Source organism: Chenopodium quinoa, unplaced genomic scaffold, assembly GCF_001683475.1.
Source record: "Chenopodium quinoa cultivar QQ74 unplaced genomic scaffold, ASM168347v1, whole genome shotgun sequence".
NCBI lineage: Eukaryota > Viridiplantae > Streptophyta > Magnoliopsida > Caryophyllales > Amaranthaceae > Chenopodium > Chenopodium quinoa.
In genome coordinates this window covers 2,607,177-2,628,785 of record NW_018744290.1, presented here as the reverse complement: position 1 = coordinate 2,628,785, position 21,609 = coordinate 2,607,177, and the positions used below count along the sequence as shown (strand labels likewise).

Below are 21,609 nucleotides of genomic sequence, written 5' to 3'. Positions count from 1 at the left end.
GCATTTGTTGATTTTATTCATCTATTACGTAGAAAGAAAGGATTTCCTAAATAAGTAGTCACATACTCACATAAAATATTCTCGGTAAAAGCTGTCATATAACACAATTTTTTATATGTGGCTGGTCATACCGTGTGCCAAAGGATACTTGAAGGGGTTACTCATTTGGTCAGGGGTTACTTATTCAGAGGTTATTCGTTTGGTCAGGGATTACTTATTCAGAGGTTATTCGTTTGGTCAGGGGTTACTTATTCAGGGGTTATTCGTTTGGTCAGGGGTTACTTATTCAAGGGTTACTCGTTTGGTCAGAGGTAAATTATAGGGGTTACTTATTCAAGGGTTACTAGGTCAGTCAGGGGTTACTCTCACACAGAAAACGCGCTAACTAATTGAGTAAGTAACCAATACAAGTAAACCCTGAATAAGTAACCCCCTACAAGTAACCCCTGAGTAAGTAACCCCTACAAGTAACTCCTGAATAAGTAACCCATACAAGTACCTCTGCCACACAGTGAGGCCAGCCACACTGAAAAGTTGTTGATCATATAAACAATGTGACAACTAATCCGACGTGGAATCTCTATCAGTAAGACAGTAACCATATCATTAGAACGAACAGTGAGAGACAGAATGTAACTGGTAATAAGACTAATAACTAATAACACGCGAAGAGATTGAGTGACAGAATCTGATACTATAGGTGTGCAAATAGCACATTATATAATATACAATGCAATTTCTGTAGCTAAATTATACGAAGTATATACATTATACAATACCAGGCTCAAAAAATGGCCTCGAGGAAAAATAATTCAGGGGCTAAACAAAACTGGAACTACAGCTAGAAATGGGCGACGGGCTGGCTGGAATATGTCATGATCTATGCCTTCCAAATGTAATGCATAAACCAATCAATAATAATCTAAGACTATCAGGCACTCCCGTGGGAAACTAATTTACCAAAGAATTGATAAAACTAGAAGCAAAGACAGTATGAGTGTGTTAGTCCAGAAGTTAAAATGAGATAAATTATGTCTCAAAGTTGATGAAGCCGCGGAAATATGAGAACCATTTTGTTGTACAGCTTGAGGTTCAATGGAAGATATTGGAGGAACGGGATGGGGACTCTCAGGGCTTATAGGCAGCATGCTTGACTCCAGTGCTTCGTTACCTGGAATTCAAATCTCGTCAATAATCACAGAGAAACTAAGATGCAAGAGCAAGAATGAAAGGTTTGATACTTTATGAGAGTTTACTTACAGTTTGTTGCCTTCCATCCCAACACCATATTTTCACGATCAAATACTACACGATAGCCGGTCATGAAGTTTTCTGGAAGCAAGGGAGAAAATTTGAGATGAGTGAATTCAGGAACAATATCCAATAGCCATATGCGGGCAAACTATATACTAGCAGTGCAAATTACAGATAAATTGATATACTCACGGCCAATGATATTTACGTCTTCACTTTTGACAATTCCCAAGCAATATATGTCTCCAGTCTGAAGATTAAAATGAAATATTTCAGCATAGCAGCAAAAGGTGGAAAATTTAACATATTTGAGAAGAAAATTACCATAACAGAAACTGTAACTGTAGGATCAGTAACATAAAATTGGTCTCCACCATCCATTGTCAAATTGATAGAAGGTATTTTTGGGCCGTTTTGGCTTGAGCTGCAAATTTTAGTTTGGTCATAGCTTTAATATAAACAGTAAAAGTAAAAAAGAAACACTTCAAGAAAGATAAGTCACTAAGACTCACCTCAAATCGTAGCAGTACTTGAAAGGGATGTCTTCAGATTGAGAAGTGTCCCTCCTATCTTTTATGTGAGCATCAAACTGCACAGAAAGACTTATGAATACTTGCATTTAACAAGGAATATCACTTGCTACCACCAGTAAGAAGGTTTTTAAGAACTTACTTGTTTAGCGATTAGTGAGTAAACTGGTTCATTTAGGTAGGTGAATGAAGTGCCAGTATCGAAAATTGCATAAAGACCATCGACGTGAAAGACTTTTGCTTCCACGCTAATCTGCGATATGCTAACATTGTAATGCGGACTGGTAAGAGGTTAACAAAGGCAGGTCAGAAGATATTACAAGAGGATACTTATTCATCAAACCAAAGATTGTCAAGCTAAAAAATCCATAGATAGGTAACTACTTACTTTATCTTTCTAAGGTTGAATGGGGTTTTACTTTGATCCGAGCTGCCCGTATCACCAAATGTGATTCTTCCCAACCCATTATCTCCAAAACACATGGAGAAAGAATTTGCAGCAATTTTCTGACTTGATAACATACTGGGCACCGATATACTATCCAGACCAAGCCCAAGTAAACCATTGGGAGCTCCACCATCCAAAAATGAACCAGTCTCAACCTTGCCGCAACTGCAAATCAGTTCAGCTTACTCATGTTGAAACTTAACTCTTTAAACAGAAACAAAATTTTGTTAAGCTCTAAGTCTCTTACAAATGGGCATGCCAGCTATTAAGTCCTTTAAGGTACTTGAATCTTATTTACTGTTAACTTCTTACAAGCTTAATTTTTTACTTCATACTACATCAATGTTTCATAAAAACTTAATTGAATGCGTAAAATGAATAATAGTTTTTTCATTTGCAGAAATTAAGAGCACCCTGAAGCTTAACCCAAACTACAAAAGTTTATTGGTTATAGAAATGCAATATGTAAATAATATTTTACTTGTTTAAGATATTTTGAACACCTACAATTCGACTTTATGCAGAAAAGAACACTCTAACTATTGGTGATGCATCCTGAAAGATTAAATATGCAACTTATTACCTAAATTCCTCCAAAGCATACTACTACGAAGGCCTTTTAATGTAAATATCACAATTTTAATGAAACAACTAACAGGTCTATCAGGTCGAAATTGACTTACCCAAAAGGAATTTTTGCATCAACAGGCTTAGAAGGATTATCATCGGCGGTAAGATGCAAAACATCCTCTACTATGTATCCAGAAGAAGATGTGTTAGAAGAGAGATACATGACTCTGTAGGGACACATGCTGGGTGAAACTGGACAGGTGGTTTTATGTGCACACAGAGGACTGTTGCAAGGAATTTTTGACCCCGAAGACGATGTATTGAGGCTGTAGATGCTGAAGTCTAGCTGGTACACCAAAAAATAATATGTGAATATCGAAAGGTTATCTCCAAGAGTCACAATTGCAAGAGAAAGCGGCATCCCCTTATCAATCCATTAACAATTTAACAATTTTTTTTTAATGTAAGAGAAGCATGAAACACTTTCAGGGCTTAAGTGATGTAATTGAAAAACTATGATTTCAAACTTATCTTACAAACTTAAATTCCATCCCTGAGAATCCAGATATGATTTGGCACCTGGTCTGTAGTCACTGTATACTAGATTAAAACAGACGAACAAATCGAAAATATCCAAATCTAGCGCAATATCCAAGCGTACTTTAGCTCATAGCCTCTAAGGCTCTAGACTTCTAGCGCCATATCAACAAATTTTCTATTCTTGACTGCGAGCTTGGGAATTATAGTTGTTACAACCAAATAATTATATAATTAAAAGGCAGCTCACTTCTAATCTAAGACGAAAACACCACAAGGTCTAACAAGCTAAACAACATACACAAATGAATGTCTTTGATGATCCCATAACATAGTGACTAACATCCAATAGGACCTTAAATTTTCAATTAACAAGTCGGCTTCCTAGTTAGGACTACATTGTTATTTTTTCCACGCACTATCATTTATTTAAAAAAGAATGATATAAGAAATACCTCAACAAACAAAGATGGCTTAAGATAGACTTGTTGAACTACCGAAAGGGATATCTCAACTAATAATGACTTAGCTAGTAAACCATGCATCATATAGAATATTCTTCGCTTTTTTTTTCTCCTCCATATAAGAACTATATTAATGTTTACTTTAGATGGAAACTCCGCGTATCTAGTGCTATACATGTTGATATTGATGTGCCATATTATTAAAGGACTATAAATTAGAGCACCTAGCTTTTCAATTATTCATAGTATGTTTTTAGATAAACAAATAATAAAACTAAACCAACATTCTCTTAGTCTTATTTTATAAGAAACTAATTTGATTCAATCATACAGTAAAGAGGTCCAAGTAAACATTACAATATGATAAATGGTATAATTATATAATTTTAAAACATAACATTATAGGGCAAAAAATCTAATAATACCTCATCAGAGTTAAGTTTGACTCCCTTGACACACTTAATACAGTCACAAGGTAGCCAAAACAGGTCACTTCCGGTGTCTAACGCCACCAGAAACGATAATCCCGGTGTCCCCACCGTTACGTTTGCATAATGTAAGCTGCAAAAAACACATTTAGACTATTAATAGGAGCTTTTTTTAATTAAGTCAAAATCCTTCCACTCCCCAAAAGAAAAAAAAAGTAAAAAAAAAAAAACATCTAGTACCCGTAGTTGTTAAAAAGATGAAAACTTTTTTTTTGCTAATGAGTATAATTATAAGCATCCTATGCCAAAAATAAGCATTTACATAAAGTTCACTATAATAATCCACCTTTTTTTCTATCAAAAAAAAAAAAATCTATTTTTTTTTCGGTTATCATTCTACAAATTTCCCGCAATTTCGCACCAGAATAATCCAGTTACATGAAAAACAAAATAATTAATTAACCCCCCTTTGATATAAAATACAACGTTTATATAACCAATTAACCATGCACGTCAGCACGTGTCAACTAGTTTAGATAGTTAACGTCCAAACCCGAAATCAAATCATGTATATAGTAAATTAGTACTCCGTAACAATACTCCGTACCATTTTCCCTAGCTCTTTCATACACAAAATTGTTTTAAATATACTCTGTTTATTCATTGAAGTACATAATAACCGCTTAACGGTAAAGTACTAGTAAAGGCACTTTGGGCCGTTTGGTACATACTATAATGGGCCGGGTTGACTTATACGGGTTTTATTTTGGCAAAGACATTCTCTTTGCTAAATTTAAAAGGTGATTAAAAGGAAAAAATTAAACTTACAAAGTAATTATGAAAAATAAATTAGGATTAAAAAGCATCAAACTTTACATTAAAAATTGAAAATTCATTAATCTAGATGAACTTCACTTCACTAAAACTAAATAATATTGCAAAATTCGGGTAATTTAATTACTCAATAAATAAATTAAAGTCGTTTTCAAAAATTAATAAATTCGACTAATTTACTAGAATAATAATTGAGGAGAGAGAAAGAAAACATACAATCCGAAGAAGCTGATGCGATAAGTTGTGTTACCGGAGGAGAAGGTAAGAGGAGTATGAGAGTCACCGGAAGTAGACGATAGCCGGCGGCCATGAACGGCGAGATCACGTTGAGCTAAGGCGGCGAAGTAACCGGTTGAGCCCTTAACCGGTAACTTATCACCGACGTCTAGAATCCGATTAACTGGATCCGAGAATCTATGGTGGACTTGAAACCCGAATGTGTGGTAAGCTTGGGTGGGCCAAAAAGTCCAGCCCAAGAAAAGAACAAATAGGAGAAGAACATGTGTGCAAGTTAGGATCTTTTTGGGATTATTAATATTATGATTATTCATATTTATTTTGTAAGTTTTGGGTAATTTGAAGAGAGAAAATTAAGAATAAAAAAGAAAAGACAAGAAAATGGAGAAGGAAGGAGAGGGTACAAGGTTTGGTGGTTAATTATAGTGTAAAGACCAAGGGTGGTGGGACATGTACCCAAAAAAGAAACCACCTTCCACCTCCCTTTGAATATGGAGGACTAACTATTGGGAATTTTTATTATGCAAGTCATGCTTTACTAATATTGTTAGTATTATATTATCTGTTTATCATATGGAATACTTCCTTTGTTTCTTTATGATGTGTCGGGGTACAGTACGGATGTTTTTGTAAGATTTATGTGGAATTTAAAAGTTGTAGGATCAAAAATAATTTGCGTGAACTTTAAATTGTGGTTTTTTAGATAACTAACGCAATTAACATTATATGGGTTTTACCCTTCCTTCTTCTTTGTAAAGAGAGGAGGTTGGAGGTACACCTCCAAGTAACGGGATTTGAATTGGAATTTTAACTTGCAAATTGGTTCTTACATATCTTACCACTAGACCAAACTAATATTGTAAAATGGAAGAACGAGTTATGTCTAGCATGTAGTCTATGTTAAAGTCTTTTTATTTGAATATACGTAGTAATTGTAAAATTGAAGTTTATCAATTTGAAAGAAAATAGTTCACCTACTAACCTCAATAGGGAAATTTAATTTTGAGACATTTGCCAAAGGGATATGTTTTATGATAAAAAAAAAAAAAAAAAAAAAAAAAAAAAAAAAAAAAGACAAAAAAAAAAAACCTTTCTCCTCAAGCCGAAGTGAGTGAGTTGTGGCATTAAGTTAAGCATGGATTAAAAGTTTGAAAAGCTTGATGTCAAGCTAAGGACACTTGGATTGATCTAATATTTAAAGATAGAGTGCAGTACTTACGTGCAAGATAGGCGATAAATATACCAAATATTCTCATCAAAAAAAAAATACGGGAATTGAATTGAAAGTAGTACATGTTGGATATTATTGAAAGTTTATATAGTACTCAAACAGTCAAACATAGTACTCAAACATAATTAGTGTCAAATTGTACAAAATCTATTTTCTTTGTTCCATAATAATTAACACAGTTAAACTTGACACACGTGTTATAAAACCAATATATGGGGTACGCAATATCCTTTCACCTCTCTTTTGTACTCCATCCATAATTTTGTATACATAATAATGGAATATAATCATTTTAGTATTCTATGTTATTAAATACAAGTGTATTTTCATGCTAAGATCGAATAGAGTAAAAACAATGGAGAAAAGAATATAGGTGAGATTATTATTTCAAAATTGATAATAGTAGGAGTAACCAACTTAAATAATTGCAGTATAAGCTTTTCTTTCAACGGAAGACAAACAAGCAAACGCTTACACAGTTATGCTTAACAATCTATGTGTATAAGCTGAAATTGAAACTCAATTTTGAATCAAAGAGACATTATTTCACAGTTTCACACTTCAAAAACGAATGGGGAAGAGATGTTGACGTGATTATGTAATTGTTGACAATGTTCTTCGAATGATGTTGGAATGTTGATAAAACACGGAACAATTAATCAATTATGAAAGAAACTGAAATTTGAAGCTAAAAAAAAAAAGGAGTCATCACCACCTAATCCTTGATTAAACTAAATTTACGAGTTGAATTTTGTGTTATCAAACAAATGGACTGGTAGTATGACAGTATCATATTCGAACACGGTAAACCATTTGACAAATCTCGGCCGTAATGCATGGGTTTACATCATAACATAAAATTGTTAATTAGTTTTTGTGTTCCATGTTATAGGTCGTTATTTTAAGCATTATTATTAATCAATATTGCCTCTCTAATAAATGATAAATTTTATAAAGTTACGTTTGTTAATGCATAAATTATCATAAAAAAGGTTATATATTAGAAAAAAAAATTAAGAGAAATCTTACTAGATCTTATATGACTTTTTTATCTTATAAAACACAAAAATTAGTCAAAGTAAATACTACTATATAACAAAAATTAGAATAATAATACTTCCTATTAACTTATTTACAAGCATAAACATAAACACAATTTTTTGTATGGGACCTATTGTACCGTGCGGCAGGGGTTACTCAAGTTACTTGGTCAGGGGTTACTCGAGTTGCCGGGGTTACTCGAGTTTCTCGGTCAAGGGTTACTCAAGTTGTCGGGGTTACTCAAGTTACTCGGTCAGGGGTTACTTGAGTTACTCCTGACCGAGTAACCCCTCAAGTAACCCATGACCGAGTAACCCATCGAGTAACCCCTGACCGAGTAACCCCTGACTGAGTAAACCCTCAAGTAACCCCTGACTGAACCCTCAAGTAACCCCTGACTGAACTCCTTAATTAACCCCAACTGAATTACTCGAGTAAACCCTTACCGAACTCCTTAAATAATCCCTAACCGAGTAACTCGGGTAACCCTTGACCGAGTGAACCCCTCGAGTAACCCCTGTCCAAACCCCTCAAGTAACCCTTGACCGAGTAGTTCGAGTAACCCCTGACTGAAAAAACTCGGGTAACCCCTAACAAAATAATTTGGGTAACCCATGTCACACAGTGTGGCCTACTGCACCAAAAACTTGTTGAAAAATAAAAGTGTTTCAATTTAACAAGTTTGAAGAAATAGAGAAAGCATATCACAGTATGACTATCTGTTTTAAGTTTTCAACAGTCTGCTATCTTCAATACACACCAACATCGGTCATTAAAAAAATATTGAACCTCTATCAATTAGGACCAATTCTAAGTCAACCAATAAATATTGTACTGAAACTTGAAATATGCGTTAGAAACCTGGAGTACTTTCCGAATTCAAATTTGATTGCACCTCTATCAACTAGTTAAGTTCGTATCAATTGAGTCATTTGTGGGGCGAAGTCAGTCAAGTCTTTTAAGCAGATGGCCTACAAAAATTATTACGAAGTAGTGTTTAACAAAGAAAAAAAATGCAGTTAACGTGCCTTGGATAGTAGGACTTGACTAGTAATCCATATGTGAGGTCTAAGAAAGAACATAATGAGAGGTTAGTCCCCTCCCCCAAGTGATGGGGTCACTTGGGGGTTCAATTCCTCACAAACTCCATTCCTGTGATAGGGTGATGGCCCCTCCCCCGTAGTTTACCTTTTTTTTTTTTTTTTTAATATTGGTCTTTGAGTCTATTCTTAGATAGACTATTCGGGGTGAGAAAATTTACTAGATTGTTTAGATGCACTTACAAAATATCACATAATACGATCATGGTCAAAACACTAACTATTAATAGTCTCAATTAGAATATGTTATTCTTGACTTACTCCGTGCATAAAAAGCTCTAGTAAGTTAAATTTCCAGAAAAATAAGTTACAATATCATGTTACTAAAATAATATGTCAATTAATTCAACAAAATATGCTTAGATAGATTTTAAAATACGGAGTACTTGTAATTATAGGTTCATACGTAGTATTAGTCAATAGATGTTGACAAGCCCAACTGTCGTCGTTGCACAAGTGGATGTGTCCATTAATCCACTATACAAGAAATATTAAAGCAAGCCCAAAAGGGAGAACTAAGTCAGGACAATTGATATTAACAGAAGGCTCCCTACAAGATATAAGGCTCAAAATCAGGATCTACGAGCAGAGCGGTGGAGTGCACACTACTACTAACATTTTTACGCATAATAACATGACGCAATTGATATGGACATGCCTGTCTGGTTGTCTAACATGCTTTACGAGATTAGTAAATAGGGTATGAATTACGTCTGATAATATGCAGTTTAGATTAGACCTCATAGAAGTTGAAGGGAAAAGGGCCTGTGTTAAGTGGCTGTGAGACAGGTGACCTGTACAATTTCTTGTTCAGTGTCTGATTTCGGTAGGTTTGTGGGTAACATTTAGGTAGCAGTATGTTCAAATTTTGTTATGCCAGGACAAGATGAGAAAATTGAACCTGCAGGTTGATGTGTTTGGGTAGGTCAACATCCAACAATATTTGTGCACACACCATCGCTTGCCACGGTGCCAGTAGAGCAATCTAGTATATGACAATAAAAAACAGAAACTAACCGATTTCCACTAAGTTAGCTAACCTTGTGGCTTTGAATGCTCGCTTACAAGCAAACAAAACCTCAAAATCAGTAGACTATGCCAGAATAATAGCAGAAGAGAATTCGAATACGAATACCAGCTATTTGAAGCATTTCATAAAAGGGACTGTAAATATTCCTCTTAAACATTCATACACCAAAGGCAAGGAGATTACAATTTAAGAAGAATCCTAAACCAGCATCTATAAGCCAACAAGTACAAAACAGAATCCTAAAATAAACTAAGGAGATAGAAAACATATGTAAGCCGGAGCATAACGCAAGCCTACAACATAAACCATAGATAAAACGCTACTTATCACTCCAACAGGTGTACAAGCTATGGCTACGACAAACTACGCATTTACCGTTCCCAAAAAGTTGCCCCCTTGGTAACACGAGTATGTTTCCTAGCTCTGAAAGTAACTTCATAGGTTTTCACTTCTTAGCCATCCTTTTAGCAGTTTACTCACAAGAGAGCTGCGCATATACACCAATAAGTCAGACAATAAGCACATTGCATTATTGCATAAGCAAGAAAGAAGATTTATGCTGCTTGTATGTAGGAACTTTACCTATATGATTTAGAAAAACTAATCATCAAACCTAATCTTTTTTGATGCAGGCAGGTTAGCACCCTCCTGTAAAATAGGAAAAGAACAAAAGAATTAGATCTCAGTAAGATGGCCAAAAAAGCTGTTACATACATAAACATACACCAATCAAGGGATTGTAGCTTTATATTCCACAGAACATCCAATGCACCCAAATACAAGACATCACCCAAGCAATCTCAACAATAATAGAAATACAGAGGAAAAACAAGAATTAAGAGCCAAAACTAATGCTTCGTATATGAATAGCTAATAGAGAAACTGTAGTACATAATAACCAAATAAGTTGACTAACAGCGTACCACTTATAGATACCCTTCCTCAAATCTGTCAGTAAAATAAAGACATTACAATGACTGCATCATAGAGGAAGAGAAATGATCTGGGTACCAAATATTAAGCTCTTATATGACTAGGATCAATAACACAGTGTTTCTCATCCTTTCAGCCAGTCATCTTCATTTCCCATCCACAAAATGAAAAGAACCCCCAGGCCTTAACTCAGAAGTACCAAGATTAGCTTTCAGCTCCTTAATGGCCATCCCATTTCCTCCAATACCTTCCTAATCCAAACTAATCTCCACTACCTACATATACTGTCTTGATCAATTAACTCACAAAAAATAGTAATTGGAAATGGATTGCCCTCAACAGGAGGGCATCCTTGGAATAGTAACAAGTAATGATGAATTGAAGGACAGCTTATCGCCAGTTATTTAAGCTGAAAAGAAACAAACCTCAACACACCCGCCTCCTTTTCATCAACAAAATATGACAATTGTAGAAAGGAGAAAAAAAAAATAGTTTCTTTTACATGATAATGTCACACACGCACCAACCAAAGCATATACATGACAAAGCTAACACCACAATTTAATATGGGAGTAAAAGTTAGGACAACTTACCACTTCGGGACATTCATAGTCAATTCCAGCAGCCTCTATTTTACTTCTTCGTTTTCTGTCCTTCTTCAGAATTGTTTTCAGCAATTTCTTGTGCTCCTCAAGTGTCCTATCCTGCACAATCATATGTTAATAAGATATTCACAGACCTTCCCTTAATAAACTAAGGCTCTTTCTATCAGCATATACCTTATTATGCTTTAACCTCTCAATTTCAACAAAGTCAACTGGCGTTTTCTGTCTGCGGTTTACGCCTTTCCATCTACATTTGTAAGATGGACATAAAATATCAGAAACACAGCCATACTTAAGTAAAAAAATCTAACATAAGATTGACAGGTGACAACATTTCATGAATTTGAAATGTAGGAAGGGTAGAAATCAAAGTTCATCCTTAGAAAGAAGCATAAAAGGATGTTCACCCAACTTGCAGGCAATATAGCATAATTGCATAGGGATATCGAACTAATAATAGTAATAGCAGACAATGAGCATGAACTTTAATAAAAAGCTGCAAGGATTACCATTATAATATATTTGATAGCAGATAGAAAGTCCATGATTACCATAGTTGCCATTCAAGCCAAAATCAATATTACACCACACCAATAGCCAGGTTCAATGATCAAATCTACGCAGACTACACCAATTTATATAATTAAGGCACTAGGTACTAAAATAAATTACAACCTTCATCCATTTTACTAGCCCCATTTTTTTTTTTTTTTTTTTGGATGTACCAATTTATTTTTGCCCTAAGTCTTTGTTAGAAAAGATTCTCTCTCTAATTTAAATCTTGAGTTAGGTCTCACACTCACCCAACCACACATTTAGTTCTTTCCCTACTTTTTCACTTTGCATAAAACCCTTAGCTAATGCCTATGGGGCAAGTAATTTCAGACAGTGATACTGCAATAGTATAAGATTTATGCAAATATTAGAGTGATTACTAATTAGACATTAGGATCTATTTTAAGTTTACAAATATATTAGCAATAATAATAGAAATAAAAGAAAACAGTTAAATATTTAGGGCACTAATATCAGCAAGTGATGCATATACAAAATATGGGCCTAATTGATAGGAGAGAGAGTGAATAACATTAAAGTTTGAATTTTAGGCTATTGAGAAATATGAGAATAGGAGGAATGGAAGATATGTCTTTTGATCCCTTTTTTATGTTTAGTACTTTCATTGTAAAACAACATTCTTCAGGTTGTGTACTCTGTAGAGATGTTTATCTATGCTTGTTTATTCCAAAAATATTATAAAATAAGATACAATAATGGTACAATGGTACATCCAATACTTGAGGAGCCAAATAGGATATTCAGATTCGGATCAAATAATATTCGAGAGATGAATCGAATTTTCAGTTAAGTTTTTAGTCATACCAAGTCAATCCATATTCGAATCGACTTCTACATCCAATTATTTAAGAATACCACCATCTATGCCCTTACACTCTCACATGAGAGCACAGCACTAACAGTCTAACACTACCTCCCATCTCCACCAATTAACTTTCTACCAATAACTCTAATCACAACTGCTAATCATGACCAACACTACTTCCACCGCTGATCAAAGACAATAACAAGAACATCCAAAGTACACCCCCACCTCTACATATATCTCAACCTCTCCCAGCCATCACCACCTTTAAGGCCAACTACGACCATCCTCTATATTTCCTAAACACACCATCCACCTAGCCATCTGTCTTCCAATCCTCCACAAACCCCACAACCATGGTTCCACCAAATACCATATTTATGAAACTAACCCTTATTACTTTTGGTAGAAAAATTAATTCACATTTTCCAATTACAACAATAATCTGACTAGTGACTACCTTTCATCTAAACAAGGTAACAACTCGAAGAATTATACAACACAAAAGTACAAACCACAGCAGTTAATTTCACATAGACACTTGGACTAGACCAATTTGTTTTTAATAAACACTCATAATATTAATAATAAAGTAAGAAACATTATGGTCCTATCAAATTCCTAATTTCACACAATTGCAGATTGCCTCAGTATTATCAAGAAACTCCACAAAACCAAAAAGTTTAAGTCATTTCACACACAACCAAAATAACATTCATTCCCAATATTATACAGCTCGAACAAGAAACGCTTACAGTTTAGGATGTACTTGCTCTGGAGCGATCAATTTTACTTGCAGCATGTGCTCAAACAGTAGGTAATTATGCATACATTCTGAAACAATTTTGGCAACCTGTAACGACGATCACCAAGATTAGAAAAGCAGTAACGAACTCCAAACATTAATTCAGGCCAGTAAAATTAAACAACCTCTGGGTACTCAAACTCGATGAAACCGTGATGCTTAGATTTTCCGGTCTGTAAAACATTCAAATACAAAAAATAAACATTAGAAAAGCAGGACAACCATTATCAAGACCAGTATCCTCTCATACAAATCACTTACGGTGTGTTTGGATAGAGAAAGAGGAAGGAAAAGAAGGGGGTGGGGTGGGGGGGAAGGGGTGGGAAGGGATGGAAAGAATGATGTGTTTTCCTTCCAAATAAGAGGAAGGAAAGGGGGGGGGGGGGGGGGTGGGGAAGAATGATGTGTTTTCGTTCCAAATCTCTACATTGTTGGAGAGATCAATTTTTTTTAATTTATCCCCTCCATTTCTCTCCCCCTCCAATTCTCTCCTTCCCTCATTTGTTATACAAATGAAAGATAACTCATCCCTCCATATCCCTTCCCTTCCTTTCCATCCATTTCCTTCAATCCAAACAAAGTGTTAGTAAGCCTTTTGAGCTAGTCTCTTACACAATTAGTCTCCAAAGGCGGCCAGTTCGGCTATTAAAATTCACAATTTATGCTTCAATATTACTTCTTATCATCTTTAAAGCTCATAAAATGAAGAAAATTATAGCAAATAGCACACAAGTGATCACAGCAGAAACATCAAAACAGCCTTGCTTTCACAAGTCATAAACAACTACATTCAAAATGTAACTCAGAAAACAAAAAAAAAAAAAAAAAAAAAAAAAAAAAACAACCTTCCTGCTTCGAGAAATCTTCAATCTCTTAATAGACCCAAATTGTTGAAAAAACCCTATCAAAAATACGAAAAATCAGCAAAATTTATCAAAATCAATTACACAGCAACCAACAAATACCCAAAAAAAAATTAAACATTATATATATATTAAAAAAAAAAAAAGGCAAACCTTCCATTTGATCCTCGTAAAATCCATGAGGAATTCTGCCAACATAAAGAACAGTAGCTTTGTTATCTAAATCTTCTCCACCTTTGGGTAGCTTACGAGCCGGACCACCTTCTAGCGGCTATCAAATTGAAAAATTATGAATAACAAACATTATACTAAAACTTTAAGATATAGTTTTTATACATAGAGGCGATGAATTGTAGAACAAAGATACATACCAAGAAATCTGAATTTGAAGCAGTAGGATTTTGATTGCCCTTGTTCGTCATTTGCTCTGATTTCTATGAATTGAGAAAATTGAACGAAGAAGATAATTGATGGTCCGGACAAGAGGAAGAGGGGTTCTTTGTTGTTGTGACTGCTATTTTGTAACCTGGGTTTTTGGCAAAGATGTGCGATTCTAGGGTTTTGGTTTTTTTTTTTCTCTCTCTCTTTTAATTTATTATTATTGTTTCGGTAAAATATCTTCTTAAGAGTATTTAGGACTAATCAGACGCACAAACAATATTGTATTTTTTCCCCAAAAAAAAACTTGTATTACGTATGAGGCTATCACAAAAAATTAAAATAATACGAGTACCCAGTATTAATATATTTGATGATTTTTTTTAAAAAAAAAATACATACTGTATGATAATAGTTTCATAATATAATATTAATATACATAAAATGTGCGACATTTAGAGTAGATATTTTTTTTGGAAGTGTGACACCCGGATTATGTACATATACAATTTTTTTTTTTATGTGCAATTGATTGTACCTTGAACAAAGTTTTAATGCAACAAGAAATTTTGTCACTTTGGTATAATGTTTTCAAAATCACTTTTATCATTTATATTCATATTTTGGTTGAGGTTAAGATGGGTTTCATGGTGGTTCAATGAGTTTTTTGGTGGTTGGGTGCCATGGGTGGGGCCGTGGGGCAACGTTATTGAACGATATAGTTGAAGTTTGTTCAAGCGGTTAGGTTGGGTGGTGTGGTAAGGTGGTGTTAAAAACTCGAGATAGCCATGTAGTACAAGAGGAAAAGTGTAGGAGAAACTTTAGAGGAGAGCCTATTCTATACACCTGGGATAAAAAATAAAAAAACTTAGAATTTGACCTAACAAACCCCATCAAAAAAAATTAGATATGTTGATTCTATAACACTTTTTAAACTATCCTAAAGCTAGCAACCCATTAGTCTACAGAAAGAAAAAAAAAATTGTATAACATTTTACGGGGTACTAGCCAAGCAATTGTTAATGTTCATACATGAGGGGATCAACCAACACCTTTACATTACAGTGTGTTATCGTGTGAACTTTCATATACTAACAACCGTCAAACAAAAAATTTCACCCTCCCACAGTCCAGGTGCCTTTAGAAATAAATTTCAAAGAAAGGGTGAGAAAATCTCAAACAATTAACCTTTATATTACTCTTGCATTATTCAAAATTTCAAAGCATAAAGGAAAGGGGAAGATTTGATCCCCGGAGAAAACTCTAAACAATTGAGCTGAATCAATAGAATTTGCTTTTGGCAAGCTGGTAGATACTAAAACAATACAAATATTATAAATTGTTTAATACTCTATCACTACAATTCTATAAAACAATAATATACTACTCCGTACTAATATAATGGCCTAGCCTGTTTCTCTTGATAACAGTGCTAAAAAATTACACTTTACACATCTTATCTTCTAACAGTAGAGACCTTAAAGAATAACAAGAGAACAGAGCATAGAAAAAAAAAAAAAAAAAAAATCATGTGGTACTTCTCAAGTGCTAGTGAAACAAGAAAGTCATAAAAAATAGGGTAATCAAAGAAGTAAATACTTCACAAAAATGCCAGAGGCAAGTGGGTGATGTTGCTGAACTATGAGATGTGCTCCCTGTTGCATCTTGAGTTTTATTATCCGGTTGTGCAGCAACTGCAGGAGGGACACGGGCATCATTAGTCTCTTTACCTCCTACAGAAGGTTTAAAGTCCTCAATGTCATAACCTGCACAAAAACGCCAATGGTTCAGTATTGTGGCCAGCTAGTGTATACCATACAACTAATTTTAGACTTACAATCAGATTTCTCCCAGCCCAAGCTTAATTTTTCTCTGTCAAATACTATGCGATAGCCAGTCATGAAGTTTTCTGCACAAATACCAACGGAATAAGAATAAAAGAAATTATGCATCAAAATTGCAGTTATAGGATGTGATCATAATCTGTTCTAATAGCCAGCACTAAGATCTTACTAAAATAGTTAAGCAAAGACCAGATCAAGAGTATCAGGATCAAAACTTCTACTTATCAATTCACTCAAGTATTTAATTTAAACATGGGCCACTTCAAGACTAATTAATAAAGCAAACAAGAAAGCTAGGCTTCTCATAGTGTATGACCCAGAAAGATTATGTTCTCATTTTGGCGCGATCTAGACACTTCCATGCACTTGCTGACTTGACGGAGTTGGCAAATGCATTTAACCAAAAATGCAATCAAGACCATTATCTGCAAATAAATGACTTACGTCCAATAATACTGAGCTCTTTACTCTTGACAACAGCAAGACAATATACAAGTTCAATCTGCATTCAAAAGCATGAAAAATGCACTTAATAGCAGCAGATTAGACAAAGGTTGAGTTTATACTTCGTACAATTTAAAGCATGGCTTATAAGTGGATGTTAGCTTCCCACCTGGGTTGAAATGACAATGATAGGATCATAAATCCTATACTGGCCACCCCCTTCCATAGTAAAACTCACAGTGGGTACTAAGCTTGTATTTGCATCTGGTCTGCCGATTGTTAGGAAATAACAGAATATTAAAACCTGAGATACGTTATGGAATTTAAAAGCAACCTGAAGATCCTAGAATTTAACCTCATGTCATAGCAATACTCAAATGGGAGTCTTGAATCAGCAGGACGCCTCTTATCTTTAACTTGTAAATCAAACTGCAACATCAGGGGAGGAAAGAAAACAGCATAATTAGATAGGATAACATGGCAGTGTGAGACTGTGAGGTAAATATGAATCACATTAATCCTTACATTTCTAGCAAGGTTTGTGTAAAAGGGATCGACAAGATATGTAAAAGATGTCCCAGAATCAAAAAGAGCAGTGAATTCCACGTCATTGAGGGCTGTTCCTACTTGAATTTGAGTTAGAGTTATGTTGTAGCTAGGGCTGCCCAAAAGAAGAAGAAAAAATTTCAGATGACATACAGGTAAAGAGTTTCAATCATTGACAATAAATCATTCACAGGTAAAAATTGACGGGCTAAAAAACAGCTTCAAGTATATGAGAAATTACCACTTACTGTAAGGGATTTACATTGAATGGAGTTTCCTTCTGATCAGGGCTACCTTTGTCACCAAAGCTTATTCTTCCAACTCCATCACGGCCAAAACACATGGAGAAAGAATTTGCTATATAACCTTTCCTGGACAATATGCTGGGCACTGATATGTTCTCCATACCCAGTCCAAATAAACCATTGGGAGCTGCTACGTCAAGAAACGAACCAGTCTGAACTTGTCCACAGCTGCAAAAATCCTATATTAGTTTTTAAGCATCCAGAACGAAAGATTTTCAGGCACTGTCATAGCATTGAAGAGTTCCATCAAGTTGCTACTCATTAAGGCCTGTACAAGCTCCTTTTTTGAAGCTTAACCAATTAAAACACGACATTTTTCAGTTGGCAACATAATTAAAAATATATTAGTATGCCAATTCACTTCCATTTTAAAATTACACACATTTACAAAATGCAAAGCAACAATCTGGGAATTGTCACTACAAGTGCCAAACGAGCATGTCTAATTGTCTACTACCAGTAAACGTTTTAGTTTAGCTAGAGATGTAATTAGTCTAGCTTTCACATACATGCACTGATACAGTGATACAAGAGTACATATCTAATCAATCGGAACTCACCCAAATGTGATGTAAGCCTCAACCGATTCAGGATGGTGATCCTCTGTTGTCAAGTGCATAATATCCTCCACTAATATTCCAGAGGTCGATGTCTCAGCAGAGACATATGAGATTACGTAAGGGCAATGACTGAATGATTCCAAGCATTTGTTATGGTGTAGACACAAGGTATCATTGCATGAGACTTTCGTGCTAGTGGATGACGCTTTAGGGTTGTATATGCTAAGCTCAAAATCCTGTGTTCCAAAAATAAAGAAAAATAAGGATTTATCACATATTCAGAAAGTACAGAATGGAAAAGCGACATAGAACTTGCAAATACTATTGAAACTAGTCACTTCAGTATAATTGATGACCATTTAATTTTAAGCTTCAAGCGCAAGCTTCTTTACATCGAAACTTATGCAGATAAACACTATCATGGCATAAAAGAGCTTTAAATGAAGTGACAGAAGGGTTACTTTCTATTAATTGATTCAGAAATAACTATGTCCTGGAAGAAAACCCAATGAAATGTTTGAAGTATCGAAAGAAGAAGGCATTAATGTGAATTCTTAAACTTTATAAATGGCTAATACTTCCTTGCGTAAAACGCGTCGAATTTGAATAGAAGTACTCCATATATTAATAAACATATCACAACTTTCAGAATAGGATAACAAATCACAACAACTGAGGCTTAAAGATTATAATGTTATTACAAGTTCACAAGTCTACCATATGTCAAACTGTTTAAATTAGTTGTTGCATTCAAGAAATTTCCTACAAAACCAAATATATGCATCATGATTCTATGAAAATTCTTCTGGTTCAAATACTACTCAAACCTACCATTTAGAAATGATGTAAAGAGCACTGGTTATTAAAATTTACAATAAAACAAACAGGTATTATGTCTCCATTAATGATTCAAATTTTTTTTCAGATTTAATAATTTATTCGAGTTATCAAAAACAATTCATAATTACCATGTGGTTAAAAAACAATCCAGTAGAAGCAAAGCAACCCATTGTGAATAAGCAAAAAACTAGCTCTTTTTAGCCACAACAAGAATTCTGCTTCATTGGTCTTAAGGCCACTCAAGATTTTATCAAAATTGCAAGCAAGTCCTTAAATGCATCCGTTGAAAGTTTTTCTTCCACTAACACAACTCGATTCACTTTGCCTTTCCACCTACCCCTTTCTAACCTCATAAGCCAAATATTTAAAATTGAACCTTCTTTTTTAAATGAACATCCAAGGGCACATCAAAAAACACCCCAACAAGAACTAATTGGAGATTCTAAGAGTAGTGAAGTAACATAAGCTTACAGGGTCATAAGCATAACTTGCACCCTCAAGTGGAGCACATCTTGAACAATCACAAGGCACCCAAAACAGATCACTCCCTGTATCCAACGCCACCAAAAACTTCACTCCCGGTGTCCCCAACGTCACCGTTGTATAGTGCAAACTGCCAAACATTACCAACTAATCACCATCACAATAATAACTCATTTCATTTAAGAGTACAAATTTTACTTGGTAAAACAATAAAACAAGCAGAACTTATCAGCAAGTTAAATTTCACTAATAATCAAAGTCTGTTTAATCATCAAACCTTATTCTGCTTCTATATTAACGGCAGAATTTGTTAGCAAGTACATAACCAACAACTAAATGAAATATACCAAAATAATCATCATCAAAACCCTAATTTACACCAAAACATCTCAGCAATCGATCAATCAGTACCTAAGTAGACAAAGAACACACCCAAAATCACCATCAATCATCATAAACCCTAAATTTAATTCTATTTTCGGAAATACTAAAAACAGTGACAATTTCAGCAGTAAACAACACCAAATTAAGCAAAAAAAAATTAAATTAAAAAGAAACTTACAATCCCAAAGAACTAATTCGAAAAGTAGAATTTCCGTCAGAAAAAGTAACAGGTTCATCAAGTTCAGACATCTTGCGACCCCGAACGAAGCGATCACGCTGCGCTAAATCAGAATAATACTCAAAGGAGCCTTTCTTAGGCCAATGATGATGAAGATGATGATAATAATGAGGACTATGATGATAATGAGGATGATTATAGTTCTTCTTCGACCAAATCTTTACTTGTTCTGAGTATCTATGATGCATTTCAAAGGTGAAAACTCGAGCATTGCAAAACTGGAAAAAAATTGCAGAAATATTGAGAAAGATTAAGGAAATTGAAGAGAGAGAAAGCATTGTAATTGATTGATTGATTGATTGAAAATCATAAACAAAACCCTAGAAAATGAGATAGAAATTGAAGCAAAAACAGTAGCATTTGAAGAAGATGAATGAATGAATGAGTGAGTGAGTGAGTAGGTTGGATTGAAATTTGAAAGGGAAGAAGAGAGAGAAATGAGATGAGTGTTTGTTAGTTACAGTGGGACTGAAAAAGACGGTGTCAACTGGGGTCCACTTTTTAGTTTTTTTTTTTTTTTTTTTTTTTTTTTTTTTTTGCGCGGTGAGTTTAAATTAAAAGGGTTTTTTTGGCAATAGATATATATTGCCTGTTTTTGTTCTGGTGTTTTCTTGGATGGATATTTTTTTTAAATGGCAAGATTAATTAATTAAATAAACCCGTGTCGCCCGACATGGAAAACAAAAAATCTTTAAATTATATATGGGAAGATCATTTAGGAACATAGAGAGTAAGTAGTTGTATTTTGTACTAACTTGATGACAAATACTCTATTTCGTATATGATTATGATATTTTTCAAGATTGTTTTAGTCCTTTTTCTAAGTTATTCACGACTTTAAGATCTAAGGGGTTAAGTCGTCCAATCTCTCGTATTGTTTTTCTTGTTTGAAGTATATGGAAATCTCGTGAACCGTCATTTTTAAATTTAGTCAACTTAATATTACGAGCACTTATATTAGAAATTTTTTCTCCATTTCAAGAATGAAACGTTAGATACCTATTGACTCATTGGATACTCACTATTTAATTACGGTATTAATCATACTAAAGTATCGATGAAGGTGACACCCTTATCTCATGGTTATTTTAAATTAGACATTGACAATTCTTTTATTAATAACCATCTAGGTAATCATGTTACTAGTCAAACTTAAAATCTTGGAAACTATTCCCCCTTTATGGGAGTGGTTGGTGTTTCGGGGTTTTCCGATGTCCTGCGGGAGAGTTACAATTCCGAGACTGGAACCGGACGCCTGTACCTACAAAACAACGGAGACTCCTGGTGGTGGGAGCT

General features: G+C 34.5%; 3 protein-coding genes across 4 annotated transcripts; all 3 read right to left on the bottom strand.

Annotated features, from left to right (window-relative positions):
• Window positions 1-672: 672 nt before the first annotated feature.
• LOC110695281 (aspartyl protease family protein 1-like) lies at window positions 673-5,832 on the bottom strand. The gene is made up of 10 exons (XM_021872535.1): window positions 5,282-5,832; window positions 4,229-4,364; window positions 2,916-3,148; window positions 2,173-2,397; window positions 1,927-2,065; window positions 1,767-1,843; window positions 1,579-1,678; window positions 1,447-1,504; window positions 1,261-1,332; window positions 673-1,171 (listed from the first exon to the last, which is right to left on the bottom strand). Exons 1-10 carry the CDS (start codon window positions 5,614-5,616, stop codon window positions 957-959), a joined length of 1,590 nt encoding a protein of 529 aa, XP_021728227.1. The 5' UTR covers window positions 5,617-5,832; the 3' UTR covers window positions 673-956.
• A 3,962-nt stretch (window positions 5,833-9,794) lies between these two features.
• LOC110695280 (uncharacterized RNA-binding protein C1827.05c-like) lies at window positions 9,795-14,895 on the bottom strand. Its single transcript, XM_021872534.1, has 9 exons — window positions 14,663-14,895; window positions 14,445-14,562; window positions 14,274-14,329; window positions 13,554-13,601; window positions 13,379-13,476; window positions 11,417-11,489; window positions 11,231-11,341; window positions 10,287-10,352; window positions 9,795-10,191 (listed from the first exon to the last, which is right to left on the bottom strand). The coding sequence occupies exons 1-8, from the start codon at window positions 14,711-14,713 to the stop codon at window positions 10,305-10,307; spliced, it is 603 nt and encodes a 200-aa protein (XP_021728226.1). The 5' UTR covers window positions 14,714-14,895; the 3' UTR covers window positions 9,795-10,191; window positions 10,287-10,304.
• A 1,087-nt stretch (window positions 14,896-15,982) lies between these two features.
• LOC110695279 (aspartyl protease family protein 1-like) lies at window positions 15,983-20,819 on the bottom strand. Of its 2 annotated transcripts, XM_021872533.1 has the most exons (10): window positions 20,254-20,819; window positions 19,680-19,821; window positions 18,369-18,604; window positions 17,752-17,976; window positions 17,483-17,618; window positions 17,313-17,386; window positions 17,127-17,226; window positions 16,958-17,015; window positions 16,507-16,578; window positions 15,983-16,435 (listed from the first exon to the last, which is right to left on the bottom strand). In XM_021872533.1, the coding sequence occupies exons 1-10, from the start codon at window positions 20,589-20,591 to the stop codon at window positions 16,218-16,220; spliced, it is 1,599 nt and encodes a 532-aa protein (XP_021728225.1). In that variant the 5' UTR covers window positions 20,592-20,819; the 3' UTR covers window positions 15,983-16,217. The 2 variants fall into 2 exon arrangements, with proteins under 2 accessions (XP_021728225.1, XP_021728224.1); XM_021872532.1 differs by having other exon boundaries at window positions 17,313-17,618.
• Between the last annotated feature and the right edge of the window lie 790 nt (window positions 20,820-21,609).

Excerpts from the sequence above, each read along its gene's own strand:
- LOC110695280 (XM_021872534.1), bottom strand. The coding sequence starts at position 14,713 with ATGACGAACAAGGGCAATCAAAATCCTACTGCTTCAAATTCAGATTTC. Across the intron at positions 14,563-14,662 it reads CTTCAAATTCAGATTTCTTG|CCGCTAGAAGGTGGTCCGGC; the intron begins GTATGTATCTTT and ends TCAATTTGATAG. Across the intron at positions 10,353-11,230 it reads ACTATGAATGTCCCGAAGTG|GAGGGTGCTAACCTGCCTGC; the intron begins GTAAGTTGTCCT and ends CCTATTTTACAG.
- LOC110695279 (XM_021872532.1), bottom strand. The coding sequence starts at position 20,591 with ATGCTTTCTCTCTCTTCAATTTCCTTAATCTTTCTCAATATTTCTGCA. Across the intron at positions 17,619-17,751 it reads TTCAATGTAAATCCCTTACA|CCCTAGCTACAACATAACTC; the intron begins GTAAGTGGTAAT and ends TCTTTTGGGCAG. Across the intron at positions 17,016-17,126 it reads TCATTGTCATTTCAACCCAG|ATTGAACTTGTATATTGTCT; the intron begins GTGGGAAGCTAA and ends TTTTGAATGCAG.
- LOC110695281 (XM_021872535.1), bottom strand. The coding sequence starts at position 5,616 with ATGAATAATCATAATATTAATAATCCCAAAAAGATCCTAACTTGCACA. Across the intron at positions 2,398-2,915 it reads GATGCAAAAATTCCTTTTGG|TTGCGGCAAGGTTGAGACTG; the intron begins GTAAGTCAATTT and ends ACTGATTTGCAG. Across the intron at positions 1,172-1,260 it reads GGGATGGAAGGCAACAAACT|GTAACGAAGCACTGGAGTCA; the intron begins GTAAGTAAACTC and ends TTTGAATTCCAG.